Source organism: Rissa tridactyla, chromosome 11, assembly GCF_028500815.1.
Source record: "Rissa tridactyla isolate bRisTri1 chromosome 11, bRisTri1.patW.cur.20221130, whole genome shotgun sequence".
Classification (NCBI taxonomy): domain Eukaryota; kingdom Metazoa; phylum Chordata; class Aves; order Charadriiformes; family Laridae; genus Rissa; species Rissa tridactyla.
In genome coordinates, this window is record NC_071476.1 from 5,326,549 (window position 1) to 5,347,355 (window position 20,807).

Below are 20,807 nucleotides of genomic sequence, written 5' to 3' on the forward strand. Positions count from 1 at the left end.
CTTCTTCCCCTGCAGAGGAAGACCTAATTCATTAAGTAGAGAGCAACAACAAAAAAAAAACTTAAGCAGGGCAATGAGGTGTGTGCAGGGAAGTGTTTTACAAAGCATTATCCAAGTACATTCCTCGCCTTTTGCCATATCTTTTTATTTCCTGCAATTTCTTGAGGCTGGCAGGACAGTTCTGGAAAGGTAAGGAGGGAGGGAACTTGAGGAAAGTGGAACTTCAGAAGTGAGGGCTTTTTCATAGTAATGAGAACTCAGAAGATGGGGAGGGAGTGGAAAAACCAAAAAGAATGTAAGTGTGTGGAATTCAGATTTAAAAATGGTTCAGTTCATGATTACTCGGTGTGAAGGTAGGGTGGCAGTGAAACAAGGTGCAGTTCAATGGTGCGCTCGTGGAGAGCAGGCGGCGCTGGGAAGGGGTTGCACTTCGGAACAAAGGGCCCGTGGCGTTGTCCTGGGCACGGAATAGGGCAGGGCTGCTGCCCTCCGCCAGCCTGGGGGGATAAGACTCTGGGTTTTTTTGATTCACTCATATTTCATCTTAAAACGAGCTGCTCGCTCCTCTCTGGGGAAGAAGAAAAACATCTGTGCAGTTTTTGCTTACACATCGTACGCTGTTCTAGTGAGACGGTGAGTTATCAAGTAGGTGGTCGGTCTTACGTTTAGTCTTGCTGAAAAGCAAATAATAAACCACATGTGTTTCTCATATAAAGTATAATTTTAAATTCAGTACAGGTTTAAGCGTACAGATGCTATTGCTCATGTTAAAGTTCCTCTGCAGTAGATTAAAAGAGTGGTAGTGTTTTCCTTGATATTTAACTGTATATGTGGTGTTACTGCTGGTATCAAAACAGGTAACACACCTCTCACGTGGAGAGAGGTAGCTCTGAGGAGACAGGAGCGAGGGGTTCTACCAGTGACCATCTTAAGACTAATGTGTTGCTGTGGGAGTCCTGGAGGGAGCCTAGTTATAATCCAGAGGAGCAAATGGCTCTGTAGGAGGAGTCCTCCCCCTCCATGAATGCATATCCCTTCAGCGAGGGCGCGAGAATTGCTCTGAAGCTCTGGATCCCGGGCACAGGGCGATGCGAGCGCTGGTGGGAGCCACAGGGAGAGGTGTGTGGGCTCATTGTTCCTCTGTACTTGGCTCTCCCTGAAGCAGCTCTTGGGGTGCAGGTACGAGCTCAGCACTCCTTAAAGCCCATATAATACCTGCGTGACTTCTGGGTGGCTGGTAAAACACGCTCCAACCAGCACGACATCCCTTGATTGAAGCCGCTTAAGCATTTAGTGCGTCGGTACCAGACTCCAGGCCAGGCACAGAACACCAGGGTGCTTCCCCAGCACGCGGGCTGGGCAGCTGGTGGTGCAAAGTGTGCCTGAAAGGTTTTTCCCGTGGTAAGGGAAAGCATTCCTGGCGTTAGCGGGGTGGTGCAGAGCTCCTGCAGTTCAGGGATCCCAACAAGTTTGTATCAACTGCTCACTTTCCAGTTGGCAGCCTAGTTTTTACGGTTGGGTTTCTTATTTCACCTCTGAAATGGGAGTTTGTGCTGAAATCAGAATACGGCCTTTCTCCCTCCTGCAGTTGAGCTCAATTTCGAACTGAACAAGCTGCGGTTTATTTCCACCTGTTAATTTCCCCGAAGGTTTCGAAAAACTCTTCCATTTCTTTTTGGAGCGTTTCATTTCTTCTCTCTGCGTCTTCCTTTGCTCTCTCCGCGTTCCGCACTTTCATCTCCGCGAGGCTGTACCGCTTGCGCTGCTGCCCCAGTTTTGAACGCGTGGCCTTAATCTCCGCCTGCAGCTCCCTGTGCCGCTGCTCCAGGCTGGAAAGACAGACATTGTAAATCACACGGTTTTCCCTCCCCACGCACCCCCTTTCTCAATAAAGCTATAGGCTTTGTTGAAAGCTAGGCTTTTTTTAACATAGGAGTAGTAACTATAAATACGAGTATTGGCATCCCCAATACTTTTCCAATTTATGGTGTTATATGTTACAATAAAAACTGCGATTTTTAGTCATCCTAATTTACAATAAATATAAATAACCATATGGCCAAAGGAGTCAGTTTTGGGGTTGGTTTTTTTTTTTGTGTGCAATGGAATACTACAGTAGTCTAACACAGCAAATGGTAATGCAACGTATTTTAGGAAACACTGAGGATTCTGCTTATGTTGCAGTTCCCTTGAACTGCAAGAGAAAACATAAGTAGAATACAGCAAAAAGGAAAAAAAAAAACCAACCTAGGAATAGGACCTTTACTAAGAAGAAATTGTTAAGTACTTCTTCAAGAAATTAAAGATTACATGGATTTATTTTTCTTTACACAATGTTCAAGGCAAAGTGTAATTCAGCATTACCCGCTTGCCATCTGCTGCAGTGATGCACGTTGAGGTATTTCATGATTTAATCAAATAGTCAATTTGCACGGCGTACCTGGAATTATCACTAATGAACAATATTGTATTTAAAATGTTCATTCCTTTTAATTACACGAGAAAAGCAGCACTGTTCGGAAAGTAGAGCCTGCAAATGTTTCTGCTTTTTTCTTTTTTTCCTCTTGATAACAAGCTATGCCTAAATCTCTGTTCCGCTTCTAATCTTAGAAATTGGGAAAATACTTATGAACAGTTTCCTCTGAGTTGTTAAAATTCATGACTTGCAATTTGTAAAGAATAATGACTTACTGCTAATGCTGCCGAGAACCCCGCACGTTTTTCCCTAGGGAAATGCTTAATATTGGATTAAGGCAAAAGAGAAAAAAATACATAATAGAGCAGAGGCTTTTCAAGAGCTCTGCGCAGCCCTGCAAAAAAATCCTATAGATGCTCTGGAGTTTCTCAAGCACCTCACATGAAAATGGATTCAAGTAACTCTGAATTAATTGCGAAGCTCATCCTGTAACGCTGGATCCCGGGTGCGTTCACAGTGGGATGGGGACGCGGTGGCTGCAGCAGCGTCCAGGGACCCGAGTGGCAGATGAGGACCCTGCCGTAGCTGCACACGGCAGGAAGAGGTGCCTTCCTTCGAAGCCTCGGTGTTTTTTTAAAATCCTTTACCTTGCAATTTTAGACTCGTACTCTGCCTTCTGCCGGGACATCAGCAGCCGCAGCTTGGCCAGGCGGTGCCGCGGGGAGCCTGGGTTCGCTGGCAAGTCACCGCGGGAACCAAAGCTCTCGCTGTCGTCCCCTGGGACGTGTCCCGTCTTTTCCTGCTCCCCCAAAGCAGGACTGACAGCTGTGTTGGTTTCTTGGGAGTTTTCTGGGTGGGCAAGCCTCGTCGAATGTCTTGAAGGAGAATTTTCCTCAAACATGGTTTAGCAGCGGGAGCTTGCCCAGCTAGCAGCACCCCTACCCTCCGGGCCTTGCCGAAGACTCAATGCTTTTTCTGTTCGAGAGGGGACCTTGTTTTCGGCTCTGTCTCGCTCTGCCTTGTCACGGGCTGTGAGAGTTTTCTTCCTCCCCGCAGCTGTTTGAAGCTTTTTGAAATACTTGGAAATAGTCCATTTTGCTGGAGCCTGGATCTTCTTTCAGGCTCTGCCTTTTGCTTTTTGTCCGCAGCAAGTTGAGGTCTTGGGCTGCTGCCCGTCTACTGCCCGCTTGCCTCTGCTGCCATGGTGCTTTATGCTCATCCCCAGGAGCTACTGCTGCTTTCCTGCCCTCGGTGCGTCCGTGGGCTTTGACTGACATCTGTGGGTGGCTGGTTTTACAGCTGCCCACCCTTGACTCGTTTCCCGCATCCCTGTTTCTGCTTCGGAGGCAGCAAATCGCAAGCGCGGGCGGCCAGCTGCTCCGGTCACGATGCTTCGAGGAGGTTAAGGAAAAACAGGCGAGTTGTCAGTTGTATTTCAGTTCCTCTTGGAAAAGCTATTTGATGTGAATAAATAGGGAGTGTTTATTTTAGCTGCTTGTTCTCACAAGAGAATCGAGCACGGTACAGAAATAACTTGTTGATAACTAAAGGAAGAGCAAACTGCATGCAGTTTAAATGCATATCTTAAAAATAATAGAGATGGTTCAAAATAATCTGGAAAATTTTTTTCCTCTCCCTGATCCCCACCTGTTCAGTCTCCTGGTACAAGAAATGAAAATGGGCTGGTTTAGGTGCCACTGTGTTTCTGTAAGTGTTTTACTGGTCTTCTATGTGAAAACCACCCCGGCTTTGACTCTGCACACCTGCCAAGGCTCTCGTGTGTTCCTTGCAGAAGTCGGAGCTGGGAGGTTATTGAGACAATTCCCTGCTTTAAGCAGCGCTCCCCTCAGTAGGAAGAGTCCTTAGGAATGAGTAGGCAGGTGGGTGAATGCTTTAGGAACCTAAAGAAGGCCTGGGGTGAGGATAATATTTAAAAAAAAAAAAAAAAAAAAAAAGTAAAAAAGTAAATAAGGCTTTTTGCCTTCTGAGGGTGAGATGCTGTACTGGAGGAAGGTGGGGAGAAATCCACTAATTTGATTTTGCAGAAGGAAAGTAATAAACTGATTTAAACACCACCATCACATCCCCCACACACCCAGACGCTGCAGCTGCTGCTAACCTAAACTTTTCCTCCAGAAAAAGGTATTCCTGGAGTGTTAATGCTACTGCTTTGCATGAGTTCTGTGTCTATTAATAATCCAACAGATGGCTGTAGTTTCTGATGAATCGGATTTGGTTTCATTGATTAATCTGTTTTCTCCCCACCCCTGCGGCGCGGCAGCAGCTGTGCCCGCCGGCAGCTGCTCTTGCACCACCAGGCGCCTCTCCGGCCCCGATTCCCACAGGCATCTCAGCTCGCAGTGATCCTGGCATTGCCGCCCGTCGGGAGGCTGGTAGGGAGCACGTCTGTCACCTCTGCTGAGGCAGGACGGAGAAACGGGACAGCCAAAGGGTCCCCGTTTGAGAGCGGACAGACTGGGAGGAGTCCCACCTTCGGGGTCCCCTTTGCAGTGACAGTGCTGTAATGACACGACGTGGGTGAAATTAAGGAGGCCAACGGGATATGTGAAATTGGGAGAGCTGTGCTTAAGGTATGTCACTTCTGGTCATGGTCAGCAAGCCAAGCTGTTCCTGGAACTGGTTCTAGTGGCTCGTGTGGGAGACTCTTTGGAGGCAGCAGGTTTTCAGCGTGTGGGGCCAGGGTTTGGGAAGAAGCACCCCCGAGCCCTGCACCTCTAACGCCAGAGCTGTGTCTTGGCACTGAGACAGTGACCGGTTCCTTTCCTTGGCATTTGATCGCTCAAGGAAAGTGTAAAACCACTGCTCAGTTGTGGAGCCAACCATGCGATAAGGTGGCTGTGGAAATCCGCGTGAAAGTGTGACGTGTCTCCCTCTGCTTCGCCTTCCTTGTGCAGCTTAGCACTGAGCGAGAGACTTGCCTTAGCTCCTGCTCTTCTGGGAGAGCTCGCTCGCTCTATTTTTGGATTTTGCTAATTACTCACCTTGACGTTATCTTGCAGCTGATGTGCAAAGAAAAGACGATAGATGAAACGATTCCCCCCCCCGCCCGGCTGCCTCTCTCACACACCCACTCCTGCTGCTGGTGTGGCTCCAGAGCGACGTGAAGCGCGTCAGCGCTGACGCTAGAATGAAGAGGGGCTGGGGAGGATGTGGCTTTTCCATTTTCTCCTGGAGGTCAGTGCTGGCCGTGGGGCTTTATAGCAGGAGCCGCGGGAAGGAAAATACTTACTCCTTGGGTTAGAAGCTGACAGCTCCTCCATGACAGGTCATTGACGCTGGGCTGGTGGTGCCAGAGGGGAAAGAGGAAAATAAGCAAGTAAAAAAGTTGCATTGAGGGTTGCTGCACAGGGGCCAGCTTCAAAGGTGGGACGAAGGTGAAGGGAGCGATGCAGAGGGTCCTGTCACAGCAAATGGTTTCTTCAAGCAGGAGACTGTCTGCTATGCATCCCGCGGCTGGGTGACAGACCCAGGGTACGGAAGGGTTTGTGCATCTCCGATGGCTTTCTGCGGCGCGTGCTAGCGCTGACAACTCCCGATTTCTCGGAAATTGCACCCCTGTGACAGTCCTATATCACCTCTTCTATAGGGTGGCTGCTGAGCTCCAGGTTAGGAACACGGCCAACATCAGCGGGGCATGACAGCTGGAATCTCATCTACTCTGTGCTTCCTCTCCTAATTATAACCTTGATCAGGCCCAGCACCACAAAATGTTGATTTCCTCCCCCCGCACCCCTCTGGATTTGCATTTATTCATATGCCTTGTTGTCCTTTCACCTTCCCCGTGGCTTCCCAGGGAAGATTGCTGGTATTAGTTTCTTGACAATGTAAAGGTCAGCGATGAAGGAGCTGTGTATTTTTTTGCCCTGAGGCAGAGGAAGAGCTCTGTTCCAGACTCTCGGCTTGTGGGGAGCTGGGATGTTTTGAAAAATTGTTTCTTATTTTGGACTGACTTGGGATGGAGCTTGTGATTCTCTGCGATGACCTCTCCCTGGAGCGCAGAGATGCTGCCATGTGTGGTTAAAATTTAACATGCTTGAAATAGTTCCTCCGGGCGAGCTGTGGGACTCGGCCTCCCGCGGTTCTGGTCGTGCGCCAGCTGCCTGTTCCCCGGCGTCGCCTCTGAGCTCTGCGAGAGAGACCGCAGCACCCTCGCTTCGCCTTTTGTAGGGTATCATCTGTGCTGTGGACGGATGAGGTGCGACTGTTCCAAAAAGGATGCCCAGGGACGTGCATGTTTGCGATTACTGCCTAGATAAAAGCTCATAACTTCTTTTTGCGCAAAAGCTGATGATAATTGGACTCTGATTCGTAAGCCAGGTTTGTCAGCACTTTCTCCTCTTCAACCTGATGGTAGAGATGAGCTCAGTTGCCAGCAAGGGAGAAAACAGAGTCATCTGCACGCAGCCTGTGGGGCATCTCCTTATGCCAGGCTGAACTATTTCAGTGCATTAAAATAGCTCTGTGTAGTGCACGTGGCAGCCGAAGCGCGTTCCCAGGTGTCCGCCAGAGCGGCTGGACGAGGTAACACCTAAACACCAGCACTGCGCTCCCGAGTCACCCCTCACGTGTAATGAATGAACTATTTACTGCGCTTAGCAGGAGGAATAAATGAAAACAAAGAAAATGTTCTCTCTGCACCTGCAGAAAGAGGCCCAGGACACTCCAGTCTTGGCTGGGACAGACACTGGATCCAGGTGCTCAGCGGCTTCGGGAGCCGGAGCTCTTTTAAACTTTTGGCAGCAGTCCTGTATTGCTTGATAGCAATCTTTTTGCGAAGAGAAATAGAAACAAACCAATAAAGAGCAAACTTTCATAACTTGATTTTGAAAGCGAATTTAATTTTTAATCTTTGTTTGCCTTTTTATGGTGCTTGTTCTTATACAAAAGTGTTGCCACATCCATTACAGGAGGAAGAGGTGCGTGTGGCTCGGTGCCTGAGCTTTTCAAGGGGGCTTGTCAGGAATATCGTGTATTGCCCCGTCTGCATAAGCTAATGTTTCCGTGCATAAATACAGAGGTCTGCAGCTAGATAGCATCACAGAAAACAAGGGCGCTTGCCTTTGGGCAGCTGGAAGCCGCTTGAAAAATAGAGCTGGAGTCTCCTTGCTGCGACCCCCGCACAGAGCTGGGAGCATTTTTTTTTAATTATTTTTTTTTTTTTTTTGGCCTGTCGCAGGGCTGCAGCCGACTGCGGAATCGCCCTCCTCCCCCGGAGCCGGGGTCTGTCCCCGCAAACAGCCGCTGTAACGCCGCGGGGCTGGGGCGGGCTGGGGGCCTCGCAGCCCTTCCCCACGGGAGACGCTGTCGGATGTGGGGGGGCTGCTGCTGCCAGGGTGCAGGAATGGGTGGGAAGGGAAAAAAAAACCTGACCTTTTTCTTCTTTTCTCTCCAGAGGAGAAGAGTGGCATTCAGCCGCTTACCCACTAGATGTCACGGTTGGGTCTGGGTTTGTGCTGCTGTCACCGGCGCTGCCTGAGCCCAGACGCCTGGCCAGGAAAAAAATCACACAATTTTTTTCAAGCTCGCTGGCAGTTTGTGACCAACATCTTATAAAAGCAAGGCATAAATTAATTTTCAGCGCTTCAACAAAGGCAAAAAAAGGTGGGCGAGGGGGAATATTTAAAAACCAGAGGCTCCTGGCGGGAGAGGGCACCGTGTGCTTCGCCGTACCCAAGGGGACGTGCATTTAGGATGAGTTTGTTTCAGGTGGGAGGCTGTGCGGCCTCAGAGCCCCCACCCCGTTGTCCCTGGGGTGTGAGACAGGGCCCGAGGAAAGAGCTTGTGAGCCCGGGGCTGCTCCCTGCTCCTCTTCCCGTACCACGCTGGGTTTCAATGAAAACCTGCTTTGTGCCTTGTGCTGGGTTAAAGGGGGCAGCCTTGATGGAAAGGGCTGGGGCGAAGGGGAGGGTGGATCAGGGCCACAGCATGGGCAGCGCCTGCACGTCGTCAACAAAAGCATCCTCACTAAATATATGAAAATAGCTTTAATCTAAGCCAATTTTCTCCCTCCCCAGCTGTATTTTGTGTTTCTGACATAGTTTACCTCGTTGCTGTAAGTGTAGGGTTTCCATCTGTGGCGGGAAATGGTGTTTCATTTGAAAGGTGAGTTCAAATTAACTCTCGCATCCTCCTTTTTCTTCTGTACAATAACTCCTCTCGTGTTGTAAAGGGGAAAAACTGCTTGGAAGGAGCCCTCCCGAACGGCCTTTCTCATGGACTTTGTTTTTAATTGGAGGCAGTTTCGATGCAATCCCCTGCTTCATTTTTATTTTAGCTGTGCAGATCTGCCAGGAAGGATTCTGGTTTGTTCAGCGCTAGAGGCCGGTTTGTTTGTGCTTTCAAAATCACCCCCGACCACTCTCAGGGCCCGACCTGTTTAGTTCAGCTTTTGTATTTCTGGTTAACATTAATGGGAGCTGCTGATTCTGCTGATTTTCAGTCTGGCATTCAGTTTTAAGGATTTTTTTTTTTTCCTTTCAGGATCTTCTCAAGGCATGTTTCCATGTGGGACTTTCGTCTTTGCATAAGGACAAGGCTTTGACTTTAAAATAGCAAAAAAAAAAGAGTTGAGAGCTCCTGCAATCCCTCTGGAAATGATCATTTTTACAAATGCCTGCTGCTCTGCTTAAAGCAAGCTGTCGTGTTTAGCTGCATTTTGGATGGTGTCTATAAACACAGCAGCTGTCTGCATGCAAACGGGACTTTCCAGCAGTGCATAATATGAAAAGAATCTTATTACGAGTTAAAAAAAAAAAAAGCACGAAAGGCTCAAAGAGCTCGGATGATGCCAGCTTCCTATCAGCTCCAACAATAGTCTAGACATCTCGGAGAGTCATCAGATTAATGGGATGCGCATTCGGCATTTACAGCTCTGTGTTTCTTAAAGAGAGCTGGGAAAAGGGAGCTTCCCTCCAGGGATCGGCACAACTCGGAAGGGCTTCTTCTGTCCTCTCTCCCGCTTCTTACTTTTTCCTTTCCCTCCTCTCATCTCCGGGTGCGGGTGTCATGGGTCACCTCTTCTATGAATCACAACTTAAAGCATGCGATTTAGTGTCATTACCGATGATGACCCTCATTTAGCGTCATTACCCTCATCGGCACCTTTGCTCAGGAAGTCCATAGCTGTTTGTGTAACGCAAGGGGGAACTCTCCTGGGGCAGGGATGGGGTCGCTTCATTTTGGCAATGAATTTTGGCACCACAGCAGGGTGGCAGCGAGATGGGCTGAGGCTGTCGGAGCTCGGCCGGGCTGGATGGGGAGGTTGGATGGCGTCACCACCCCCTTCCCTGGCCTTTCCCCAGGGAGGTGAGGACGGGACAGAGCCAAGGTCTTGACCCCACTCCCAACATTTTCCCCAGCCACTCTCCCTCCCGTGAGCCGCTGCACCAGGGCATCCTGAGACAGGGCAGCTGGTTCTGCTGGGGACCGTTTCTCTCTGGGTCGAGTGTAGCCATCACCTCTCAGGCCAGGCTGCTCTTCAGGGCAAGAATAAACCATCTCCCAGCTGCAGGAGTCAATGTCTAAAACATGACAAAATTTGGCAAAAACCCCAATCCCTTGCTATTTAGCAAGTGCCGTTACTTGCTTGAGTGCAAAGCCAGGGATGGAAGTGGGTTTCGTGCCGTCCCTCGTGGCCGGCCGAGCCCCGGACGATGCCACGGGGGAGACTTGGCTCTGCCTGCCTGCAGCGAGGAGCTTCCCAGAACAGAAATACCAAAACATGAGGGGAAAGACTGCTCTCATTGTATCCTCTGGCCAATCCAGAAGGAGAAAATGTTAGGAATTTCCCAAGAAAATCTGTGGTCTTTTGACTTTCCATCTGAACTGTCCAGAGCTGGCTGGGACGGAGGAGCACCAACGCTGGTGAGCGTCTGCCTGCCCCCAGCACCGAGACCCGTCATTTTTTACAGGCTCTTATTTTAATTTTTCTTTAAACCACATTCAAACAAAATTTATTTGGTGCTTCTGGGTTTTTTCTTCTTCTGGTTTGTGTTGACACGATGGTGTTGGGGAGCATGTTGGGCTGGTACGTGGCTGCGTTGGTTGAGTGTTACAGGATGGAAGAAGCAGCAAGGAAATGGTGAGGCTTGTGGAAAAGTAGCATTTCTTTGGTAGCATTTTTGGAGAATATGGCACAAAATTCACAAGTCCCAAGCAAAGATACTAAAGAAAGAGGGAAGAAAGGAGATATGTCACTTAACAAGTTATTTTATTTAGGCAAAGCAAGCTGATAGCAGTAAACTCAGTGGAAGGAATAAATCCATGTTCTTATTCAAACTGATTAGAAAAACACATATTAAAAATTAAGCAAGTGATAACTTTAGGGGGTTTAAAAATTATGGCCATAAAAAGCCCCAACGACTTCCTGATTTGAAGGTACACGGTTGAAAGTTGCTCCTGTCTAATCGCTGCCCTGTGAAAATGGTTTTGCTTTCCCTGCAGCCACTGCTGGGGGCTGTGTGCGCCTCACCGCAGAGGCTGTGAATTGCCCTCCAGCTCGGGGATGCTGCAGGTGGGCCAGTCCCCTCTGCTCCCTCGTCCCCGCCATCGATGGAGGCTTCTTATGGCCGGCGGGGAGCGTGAGGGACAGACGTGCATCCCACGAGGACCTGCACAGCCCCCCCCGGGGTGCCCGCCTCAGCCCACACTGAGTTTTGGGGAGAATAAAGTGAAATGGTGAAATCCCGCTCGGATGCTCCGGGGGAGGAGGGGGCTCAGGCAAGGCTATGCCATGGGGTCACCCCGGACGAGCACGGGAGGGGGGCAAATTGGGAGGGAAAACAGCCATCTTAAGCCCTCTGATTAAATCACTTTTTCCCAAATGTCACTTGAAGAGAGTGGCCGTAATGTTGAGTCATTACCAGCCATTTGCATGTACAATAACAGCAGGGAAAAAGATAAAAAATCAATACAGGAATCAATAGAGAGCTCTCTGCTCTAGGTCTTTTGCCCGGAGCTTATCATTAGTAGACACTCAAGGAGCGGAGTACTATTAATTAGGGGAAACATTTGCAATCCAGGGGAAACGACTGGCAGCTGCAAAAGTCTCAATTTTTTTTTTAAACTGAGTTTTTGGAGGTGGGTTTGTTTTCCCTCTCTCTTCTGGACTGCTCTGTGTGCAGAGTGAAGTGTCTCCTTCCCACCTGTGTTTTGAAGGAAGAGGGAGGTTTCTCACCCAGGATTTTGGGAAAGGATGAATTTCCAAAACCTGTGAGGAAAAGCCAGGGGCAGCCCTGCTCGAGTTTAACCCCTCTCTTAAATCTTTGGGCAGTAAATCTCTGATCCCTCCTCTCTTGTACCCGTTCACCCCCCTGCAGTCCTCGCAGCCTTGAATAGCACAGAAATAAGAAACATGTTTTGATGTTTTTTTACAAACAGCAGCTGCCAGGTTTCCAGGAGAGGGGGCTCTCGGCAGGTAGAGCATCCCCTGAACGCTGCTGGAAGCCTCAGCCCTGGCCTGAGCAGGACCAGGATGGGGCAGGTGGGTTGAACGTGGCCCTTCACTTTTATCCGAATTGAGTGACTTGCATCAAACCCCCAGGAAAAATCCCTGCTGCCCCCTCAGCCACGGCTGGGGCCATGGCATCCCACCATCCCCAGCTCGTGGCACCGTCCGAGGGGAGCGTTAGTGCCATGGCCTTTGGCTGCTCATCCACGGCCACTGGGAAATGGCCCTGTGCCGAAATGCAGTTTCGGAGCTCCTGGCCAAGCCACCCACAAACAGCGGTTATTTATCAGGGGGAGGAAAAAAAAAAGTACAGACATAATTGCAAAAAAATAATGCTTTTTCTTATTCTTCTGACAGTTCCGTGAGCCAGAAGGAAGACCAAATGCAGTGTGACGTTTTTAGGGATAGCTGCGTGCCGTGGCTGTGCCGGCGTTCCAGCTGTGCCGGGGCCGGGCAGGGGCTGTGCCATGGCACCATGTCAGGGAGCACACTGTGCATCTCAGCCAGGGGTCAGAGTCCCAAGCAACGCTCTTTTCTTTTTTTGCATTTTGGGGTAGTTATACTAAATTTTAACAAGTGGGAGAATGTGCACAATCCTGCCTGGACGAGCTGAGCTGTGAACCTGGCTCTTGGCAGTGCGTTTGCTTTGTTGTCTGCGGTTGTGTATTTATTTTAATTAATACACATACGCTGAAACCACATTTGAGATTGTTTCTCCTCTGCATCATGGTTTAGCTGATCCCAGGCAGCTGCTATTAGGTGGCTTTGTATTTTGGTTTTTTTTTTCTTACTCCCTATTACTATCGTGAAATCAGTTACAGGCCCCAGGGAGGATGGGGCGGGGGGGGGGGATCTCTTTAAAAACAGCAATTATTCTTAGTAAAATATTCTAAATAATTCATTGCTTATTGGCTGCAGTGTGCTATTAAATGCCTTTTAGCTACTACTTGTATAAACTCTTAAAGCCCTGGTTCAAAGCCAAGCTCAGGTTAATGATACAGCAATTTCTGTGGGAAGCTCAGCGCCGCCGATAAAGCAGCTCCTGCAGAGCCCCACGGAGCCGGGCACGGTCCCGGGGGGATGAGGGGGCTGTGGGGTGCCCACGCGGGGACCTGGTGATGCCCTCAGCGCCCGTCCAGCAGCTCCCCTGGGCTGGGGCGTGTGGGAGGGCTGGGGCTCTCGGGCAGATCCCGCTCGGGGTTTATCCCTGCGGCTCCGGGAGCAGCTTTACCCCCCCTTGCGTTGGCACTGCTTTTCTGTTTGTGGGGTGAGATCTTAAAAGTGCCACAGTTCATTGGGCTGAGGGGTTCCCAACGTGTGCCGTTGCTTCTCCAGGTGACGGAGAGGCGTGTGTGGGCGTGTGCCGCTGTCGCTGTACTCGGTTTTAAACCATTTTCTCAGGATTTCTGCACTTAGAAAGTCTTCTCATTCGTGACCGCGCTCCGGAGGTGCTGGGTGGAAAACATACTGTATCGGTGTAAGGATCTCCCAACAGTACTCCTCAGGATTTATGAATCACGGAATCACGGAATCTTCAGAGTTGGAAGGGACCTCTAGAGATCATCTAGTCCAACTCCCCTGCTAGAGCAGGATTGCCTAAAGCACATCCCTCAGGGCTGCATCCAGGCGGGTCTTGAAAATCTCCAGAGAAGGGGACTCCACAACCTCCCTGGGCAGCCTGTTCCAGTGCTCTGTCACCCTCACTGTAAAGAAGTTTTTCCGTGTATTTGAACGGAACTTCCCATGTTCTAGCTTGTGCCCATTGCCCCTTGTCCTGTCGCTGGGAACCATTGAAAGGAGCCTGGCTCCGTCCTCCTTAAACCCACCCTTTAGATACTTGTAAACATTAATCAGGTCCCCCCTCAACCTTCTCTTCTCCAGGCTAAAGAGTCCCAGCTCTTTCAGCCTTTCCTCATAAAGGAGGTCCTCATAAGGAATGGTGACAACTGCCTTTAATGCACGGAAGAGAGGGCAGTAAACGAGAACACGGCAGTGGCTCCGCTAACCCGCGCCCGCGGCCGCCTGTCTCCTGTGCAGGCCCGCCGGAGGTCGGTGAGAGCGCTCAGCAGGCCGGGCCCCGCGCGGCGCCAACCATTCCCCATCTTTGTAGCGTGAAGGTGTTTTAATTTGGTTTAATCCCAAGCGTTTCCTTTTGCCTCGCGTGCTTCAACCCCTGAATCTGATCCAGAGAAGTCTCTTCTTGCGGTGCGCCAGCTCCCTCGGCCGCTTTGGCGCTGGCGAAAGGCCGGGTGAGAGGCCTGAGCTGGGCACAGCACTAGACGCAGGGCATCTGCCTCCCCCGCGTCTCTTTGAGCATCACTTTCTGGTGCAGCTATGATGACATGACCGAAAGATGCTGAAGCACCAAAATTTAAATTTAATTTTTTTCTATAAAGCTTTTTTTTAGTCGCTTCTGCCTATTAGCCGGTATTAGCATCTCTCTGCAGACAAGACGCTGAACATCTGGGTAAAACGTAAGAGCTGTGGCATTGTCCAACAGCCGTCGTATGCCTCAGATTTCAAGTCTGTTTTCACCAGCGACTCAAACAGAACTCGTGCAGTCTGTAGGACCGTGTGTTTCCAGGGGAAATGGCTGGCAGAACCAATTAAAGGTTTTTTGGTTCCATTCACTTTTAAAAGAGGAACATTGCAGAGTTTCAGCAGTCACCAGGCTATTTATTCTGTTATTTCGAGTGTAAAATAGGTCAAATCATGACTTAGACCACAGAACTGTTTGCAGAAGTGGTTCAGCTTGGTTTTCAAGGAAGAGTATTTTGTTATTAGACCTCATAATTGTCCATCTCAGCTGCTGGCCCTGGTCCAGGAGCATGTTTGCCCCGGGAGAGCAGGGTCTCCTCCTCCAGGCTCATCTGAAGACCGGGGATTTGCAGGATCCGGCTCAGGGTGCTGTTTGGAAACCCGCGGACATGACGGAAGGTCTGTTCCCCCCGGAAGGTCTCCAAGTATTTCGCAAACGGTGACCTTCGCTGTATCTCTTGGAGGTAGGTAAATAGTAATATACTAATTTTACAGATGACTAAACAGCGTAGAGTGCTTAAATGGCTTGGCCAAGGTCAGAGCAACCGGCGGTGGGGCGGGGAGGAGAAGCCCCGTCCTGCTGAATCCTGTCGTTTCCTCTAATAGCTCTGAGCATTCCCTGCCTTTAGCAGAGCTCCATGGCATGGTGTTGAATTTAAATGGATCTCGGTTTCATACACAGCAAACGCCAGGATATAAACTGGGGGTTTTGGAGCAAATCTTTTATCTGGGCATTTTTTTAAGGACTGTTTCATTTAAAATTGCACTTGGCAGAAATTGGGCTCTCAGAAATTGGAAAATAAGCCGCCTCCTGAATGACAGCTATGACGGAACGGTTGAGTTAGGGGATTAATTTGTTTGATTAAATCTTTAAAGAGTTTACTCTGAGAGTGCAGGCAGCCCTGCAGATTATAGCATGGGCGCAGTGGTGGGCAGAGGAGTTATTTAGATAGAGCCCACGCTCTATCTTTCATTTTTCTCTGTCCATAATTACTAATAAATAAAATAGAAGTAAAACCACAACCGAAGCTGCAGAATTAATTACCATGCTATTTTTGCTCCTCCAGGTTAATAAAATAGTGCAAATGACTGATGGCAACCGAAGTTGCTCCTGCAGCCACCAGCACCCTGACATCTGAGCTCCAGGGAGGAATCTGGCGGCGTAAATCACTGCACAGGGAGCCATCGGCTACATGGCTTGTGCTCCGAGGAGAAACCATGCTTTATCTGGAAGGAACTCCAGCATTTGGGCAACATAAATTGTGCCAGGATCAGGCTCTTATCAGGCTATTTAAAGATGCACAGCTCATATTTCTATAACACTGCTGAAATAAGGACCCAAGGCAGCCACATATCAAACTTGTTGGCCAGAAGTTAAAGTCTGACCCAAAGTTGAAAACACAAGAGTTGAGTGTGGCCATGGTACTTTCTAAAGTACTTTCTAATGCTGCTGTGGGTATTTCAGGATTTCCGTGGTAATAAGTTGTTGCTGGGCGGGAAGAGGCACAGCAGAGCCAAAGCCTGGTTCCACGATGCCGGGCTAAGAGGAAGCCACTTATCCAAATCTGTTTCTCCGTCTCAGTTTTGTTTTAAATTACAGGTAATTAAGGATTCTCAAAAGCGCTATCAATGGTTCTAATTTGCTTTTCACTTTTAAAGAGGATGTTCTGCAGCCCATGTGACTAATTGTCCATTTTCTCTAATGATCTGTGCTGTTGCCTGAACCCATGTTTGAGAGGCACCGAGGCTTTGCTGTGTACAAACCATTGAATGTTGCCGCGTTTTAGGCTGAAAATACCCCAGCTGTAAAATTTTCCCAGATGTGTGTGGCTGCTAGAGGAGATTCCCCAAAATAGCCTTTTTTTTGGATCTTTAGGCAAACCTGCCCCAGAGTTGAGGATCTGTAGCCAGCCCAACCCAAGCACGGCTGGGTTGGCTGAGAGCTGTAGTGCGAAGGTGGCACATCTCTCTAACTGGGGCATTGACTGCACTTGTGGCCACGACATTATGGCCCAATTCATCACGTTGGGTAATTTCTTCAGTTTCTGTGGCTCACCAGTGGAGCATCAGTGCCTTGAGCTTGGTCTTCTCCATCATCGGTGGAGATCAGCCCGTTTGCTCACTGGTAGCAGGAATACAAGGTGCGTCTGTCCTACCCCCCACCAGGAGATGACAAATTGCCACCCACCACCCCTGCGGGGATGCCAGGAGCCTCATCCCCCCAAAAGGGTTCCTTTCGTGTCAGGACTTCAAAACACAACAGCAACAGCAAACCCCCAAATGGGAGGGAACCAAATTAGCTCCAGACAAATCGACCACATTTGGCAACAGAGGATTAGATTCGTGGCCCCTGGCCACCCCCTGGGTCCAGGGGACAAGGTGGAGATGGGGATGGCATGAAAATTCCCTGGTGCAGCAGGATTTGTGCACTACATAGAGCTTGGGGCTGGAGGGCAGATGGTGAAGAGGCTTTGCTCAGTGCTGCAGCCCAGGAGGGCTTTTGGTAAAATAATTTTTACCTTCCCAAACATTAAAGCAGTTGCTGAAAGCACACATTCAAGCTAGAAACACGTTGGAGACACTGAAGTTTTTGATCACGTTAATGAGCTGTGTTTTCATTAGGGCTAAGAGACTGAAACGTCCCTATTTTGTCTCCACTCGCAGCAGCCGCTCACGCAGCTCCTGAGAAGTGCCTTCCCTGTCGCTGGCCATTTGTTGCTGCCATCTGAGCACACGAGCACATTTATTAAAATCAATAGTAATTAATGGGCTTTTCTTTTTCTTCATTTCTTTTTCTATGATATGCAATGCAGCGGGAGCACGGCAACCCAGGTTTTTACTTTATTTAATGACTCCGAATGCAACAGTTCCCTGCCAGCCTGCGGGCTGCGAGGCACCGGCTGTCGCAGAGGAGCGGCCGAAGGAGCTGTTTATTAACTGGGTTTCCTCCCCAGGAGTACGAGGCTGGCCTTTCACAAAGCCAGTGTTAAGGATGGGGTAAGGTGCTGCTAATCAGGGACAACTCCCCTGGACCAGCCTTTCCTGAGACACGCCAGGGAAAGCCGTGCTGGGTCCTCCCCACACCCCCGGCCCGGGTGGTGCCCTCAGCTGCGTTAATCACTTCAGGGCCAATAATCCCCCAAAGACCTCCCCAGTTTGCCATCAGCTGCCCAGAAGGAACGATGGATGAGCTCGTTACAGAGTTTGGCCCTCCACCTAACGGCCCTGGGGCGGGTATAAAAGAGGGGAATCCCCTGAAATGGGGGTTCCCCTGTGTGGGTGAGGTTGGAGGCAGGCTGGGTTCATGCTCTGTGACGATGCTAAAGATTTTTGTCTTGATTACAAGTTTTGGTGGGCAGAAGTGGTTTGTGGAGCTGCAAAGTTGTACCCTTAAGCTGACCAGAGGAGATACCAGGTAAGTGTTGCTTAAAAAACAAGTTCTTTAATGTGAGGGTCTGTGGGAGAGTTTAAGTGCTTCATTGAGCACTTGGAAGCCCGGTGCCAGGCTTGTATGTGGATGGTGTGTGAGGTAGGCATCTGCCTTTGGTGACTGCTGACCCAGGCTGCAGGGTGGGAGGGGGAGGCAGAGCATCTCCCCAGTTTGGTATCCACACGGGGACGCACTGAGTGGGGCTGTGTGGCCGTATGTGACCTCAGGATACATCCCTTACTACAGCTATGAGGAGTGATGTCCTCAGCTGCTCCTTGTCCCTGAGCAGCAACAGCCATCCCTGGTGGGCACCTCATCCTCCTGTGCCTGCAAGGAGAGCTGCCGGGGAGGTTAACTGTGGGTGGTTTGCTCCACAGAAAGGCCACAAGCGACTGCTCTGGCAGGACTGGCCCCAGGGCTGGGGAAGGTGCTGGCTGCTGGTGCCATCATGAGCATCTCCTGCAAGCTGGGCACCCTCCCTAAAACTGACTCTCTTTAAAACACCATGGAGCTGAGAAATTGGTTTTTTTGGAATTGTTTGGTATGGGAAAGGGTGGAAATGGCTAAATGACACTGTTGCTGTTAGAGAGTCAGAGGCTTTCAAAAAGCCTGGGAAGGACTTTGTTGCAGGTTGTGACTGGGAGCATTCACCTCTAGCCTAAGTTTCATCAGTCCCTGAAGCTTTGTTCCCTCATATCTGGTTTATGAGATGGGGTTTGGTCCACGTCCCTCCATGAGCCCTGACCACACAGACCTGCTGTGCTGGACTTGCTTGATTTGAGGGTGCTGCCTTGGTAGAGGTGAAGGTTCCCAGTGATGCTGAAGCATCACTGTGCTGTGGACAGGGCAGCTAATGAATGGGAACATCACTTTTGCTTTTTATTTGCAATTAATGCTGGTTTTGCTCCTAGAACTCTTTTCTTCAATGCATGCAGGTCTGTTCTGGGCTATTAACCTGACAGCCAGTGAATAGTAGCCTCTATTTTGTTGTCTCCAAAACAATAAAAGCACTTTTGTGGAAGATGAATGGAAGATCAGGTTATGAAAATCTTAAAGGCGCAGTGTGGCAAGGCACTGAAAAGCCCAGGTCTCTCTTGATCACCTCACTCTGATGTTATTCACACAGGTACCAGGGAAAAACAAGACCTCAAATCACTGAAGCCATAGTTATAGAATCACAGAACGTGTTGGGTTGGATTGAATCCTTAAAGGTCGTCTAGTCCAACCGCCCTGCAGTGAGCAGGGACATCTTTAACTAGATCAGGTTGCTCAGAGCTTCATCAAGCCGGACCTTGAATGTCCTCAGGGATGGAGCCTCCACCACCTCTCTGGGCAACCTGGGCCAGAGTCTCACCACCCTCAGTGTAAAGAATTATAGTTCAATTGTAGTTCATTGTAGTTCAAGGGCAACTGAACAACACGCATCCATAATGCACTGCATGAGTGGTGACGCGAACCACAGAGGAAGGGGGCTGTGACTGGAAGGGAAACACAGCTGTGACAGCGGTGGGCGTCTCACAGAAGGACAGAGGAGCCCTTGGCACGGGGCAGCATCTTGTCCTCCCAGCAAACCCATCCTGTGGCGGGAAGAGCTCTGCTCACCCTCCTGCTGCCAAAAACATCCCAGTGCAGGGGTGGCTGGTGAGCTGCTCCGAAACGATCATTGCCTTTCTTAGGCTGGGTTTGCACCTAAACTTTGATCTATAAAGGCGCTGTGTGTGATAAGCTGTTACAACACGTACCCTGCTGGCATCCTGCCACTACAGCTGCTGGTTTTACCCCCGCACAGCTCCCTTGGGCTGGATCCATTCCCGGGTTCGTTGTCTTCAGTCAACCCAAATGCAGCAGAGCTTTGCTGGCTCGTGCCAAGGCAGGGTCTGACCTACTGACTTTGCTTTGCTCTAGGGTGGGATGTAGCTGGGTCAGTGCTTATGAGCAAGTACACAAAGAAAGTGGGAGTGATTACCTGGGGGTATCGCATGGTTTGGTTGACAAATGATGTGTTAGCTGTTAAAATAGCAGATTTTCAACACAAGCACTGTCCTATAGCTTTTCCTACATCTGATGATGCATAGGTCTTCTAGTATGGTCAGCAGCGGAGAACAAGAGCTGGATACGCAGTGTGTATAAGTTCATACAGCTTTGGAAATGGAAAACAAGTGTATTTCTCTCTATCCTTGTCAAAGTGATGGTGCTGGGACAAACCCAGAGGAGGTGTCCTGAAGCTCCAAATTCACGTGGTGGTGCTGAAAACAGAATGATCCCTCCGAAATTTTGTGGCAAGTCTTTGCAGAGCAAAGAGTTCCTGTAAAGCAAATGGCCCTGAGCTGTAATTTAACTTCACTTTTGTTTTTCTTTTTCATTGTTATTCCAGAAGCAGTTCGGATTCCCGTGATATTCTGCTGTTACATACATATGTAGGAAACAGTCTGGTGAGAGCCTGCTTATGGTGTAGAAAGAAACATCCTGGGGGACTGAATGCCTCACAGATAAGGTTTAAATTTTGTTTCCCTGCACAAGTTCTCCCAACTGAAGGAAGGGTTGAGGCAGCCAGTAACATCCCTGCTCCCACCGAGAGCATCATCGCCATCCTGCAGCTTTGGCTGTAAGGAGAATTCGTGGGATTTCTTGGGGGCATGATCCAAAAGTGCACAAGAGGCAGCACAGGGGTGGAAAACGGCCCTTTCCATACCCACAGCCTTCTAAACGCCCCTGGACACCACAGAACCACCTGCTCTCCCTGAGGTGCCCCCAGGAGGGCTCTGGGGAAGGGCTAGGAGCAAACCCCCCCTGCCCAGGTTGTGAGGAGCCTGGAGCCGGTCAGCTGCCCTGGATGGCTGCAGGCCCATCCCATGTGTTTAGGGTACCATCTCTGCTGTCATCCTGCCCTCTGTGACAGCCCCCTGCATTGCCAGGGAACCTGTCCTAAGGACTGAGAAATTCCTTGACTAATT

At 49.7% G+C, this 20,807-nt stretch overlaps 1 protein-coding gene across 1 annotated transcript; it reads right to left on the reverse strand.

Moving 5' to 3' along the window:
- Window positions 1–1,621: 1,621 nt before the first annotated feature.
- On the reverse strand, window positions 1,622–3,546 carry LOC128916230 (rho GTPase-activating protein 24-like). Its single transcript, XM_054217600.1, has 2 exons — window positions 3,064–3,546; window positions 1,622–1,829 (listed from the first exon to the last, which is right to left on the reverse strand). Exons 1-2 carry the CDS (start codon window positions 3,315–3,317, stop codon window positions 1,622–1,624), a joined length of 462 nt encoding a protein of 153 aa, XP_054073575.1. The 5' UTR covers window positions 3,318–3,546.
- Between the last annotated feature and the right edge of the window lie 17,261 nt (window positions 3,547–20,807).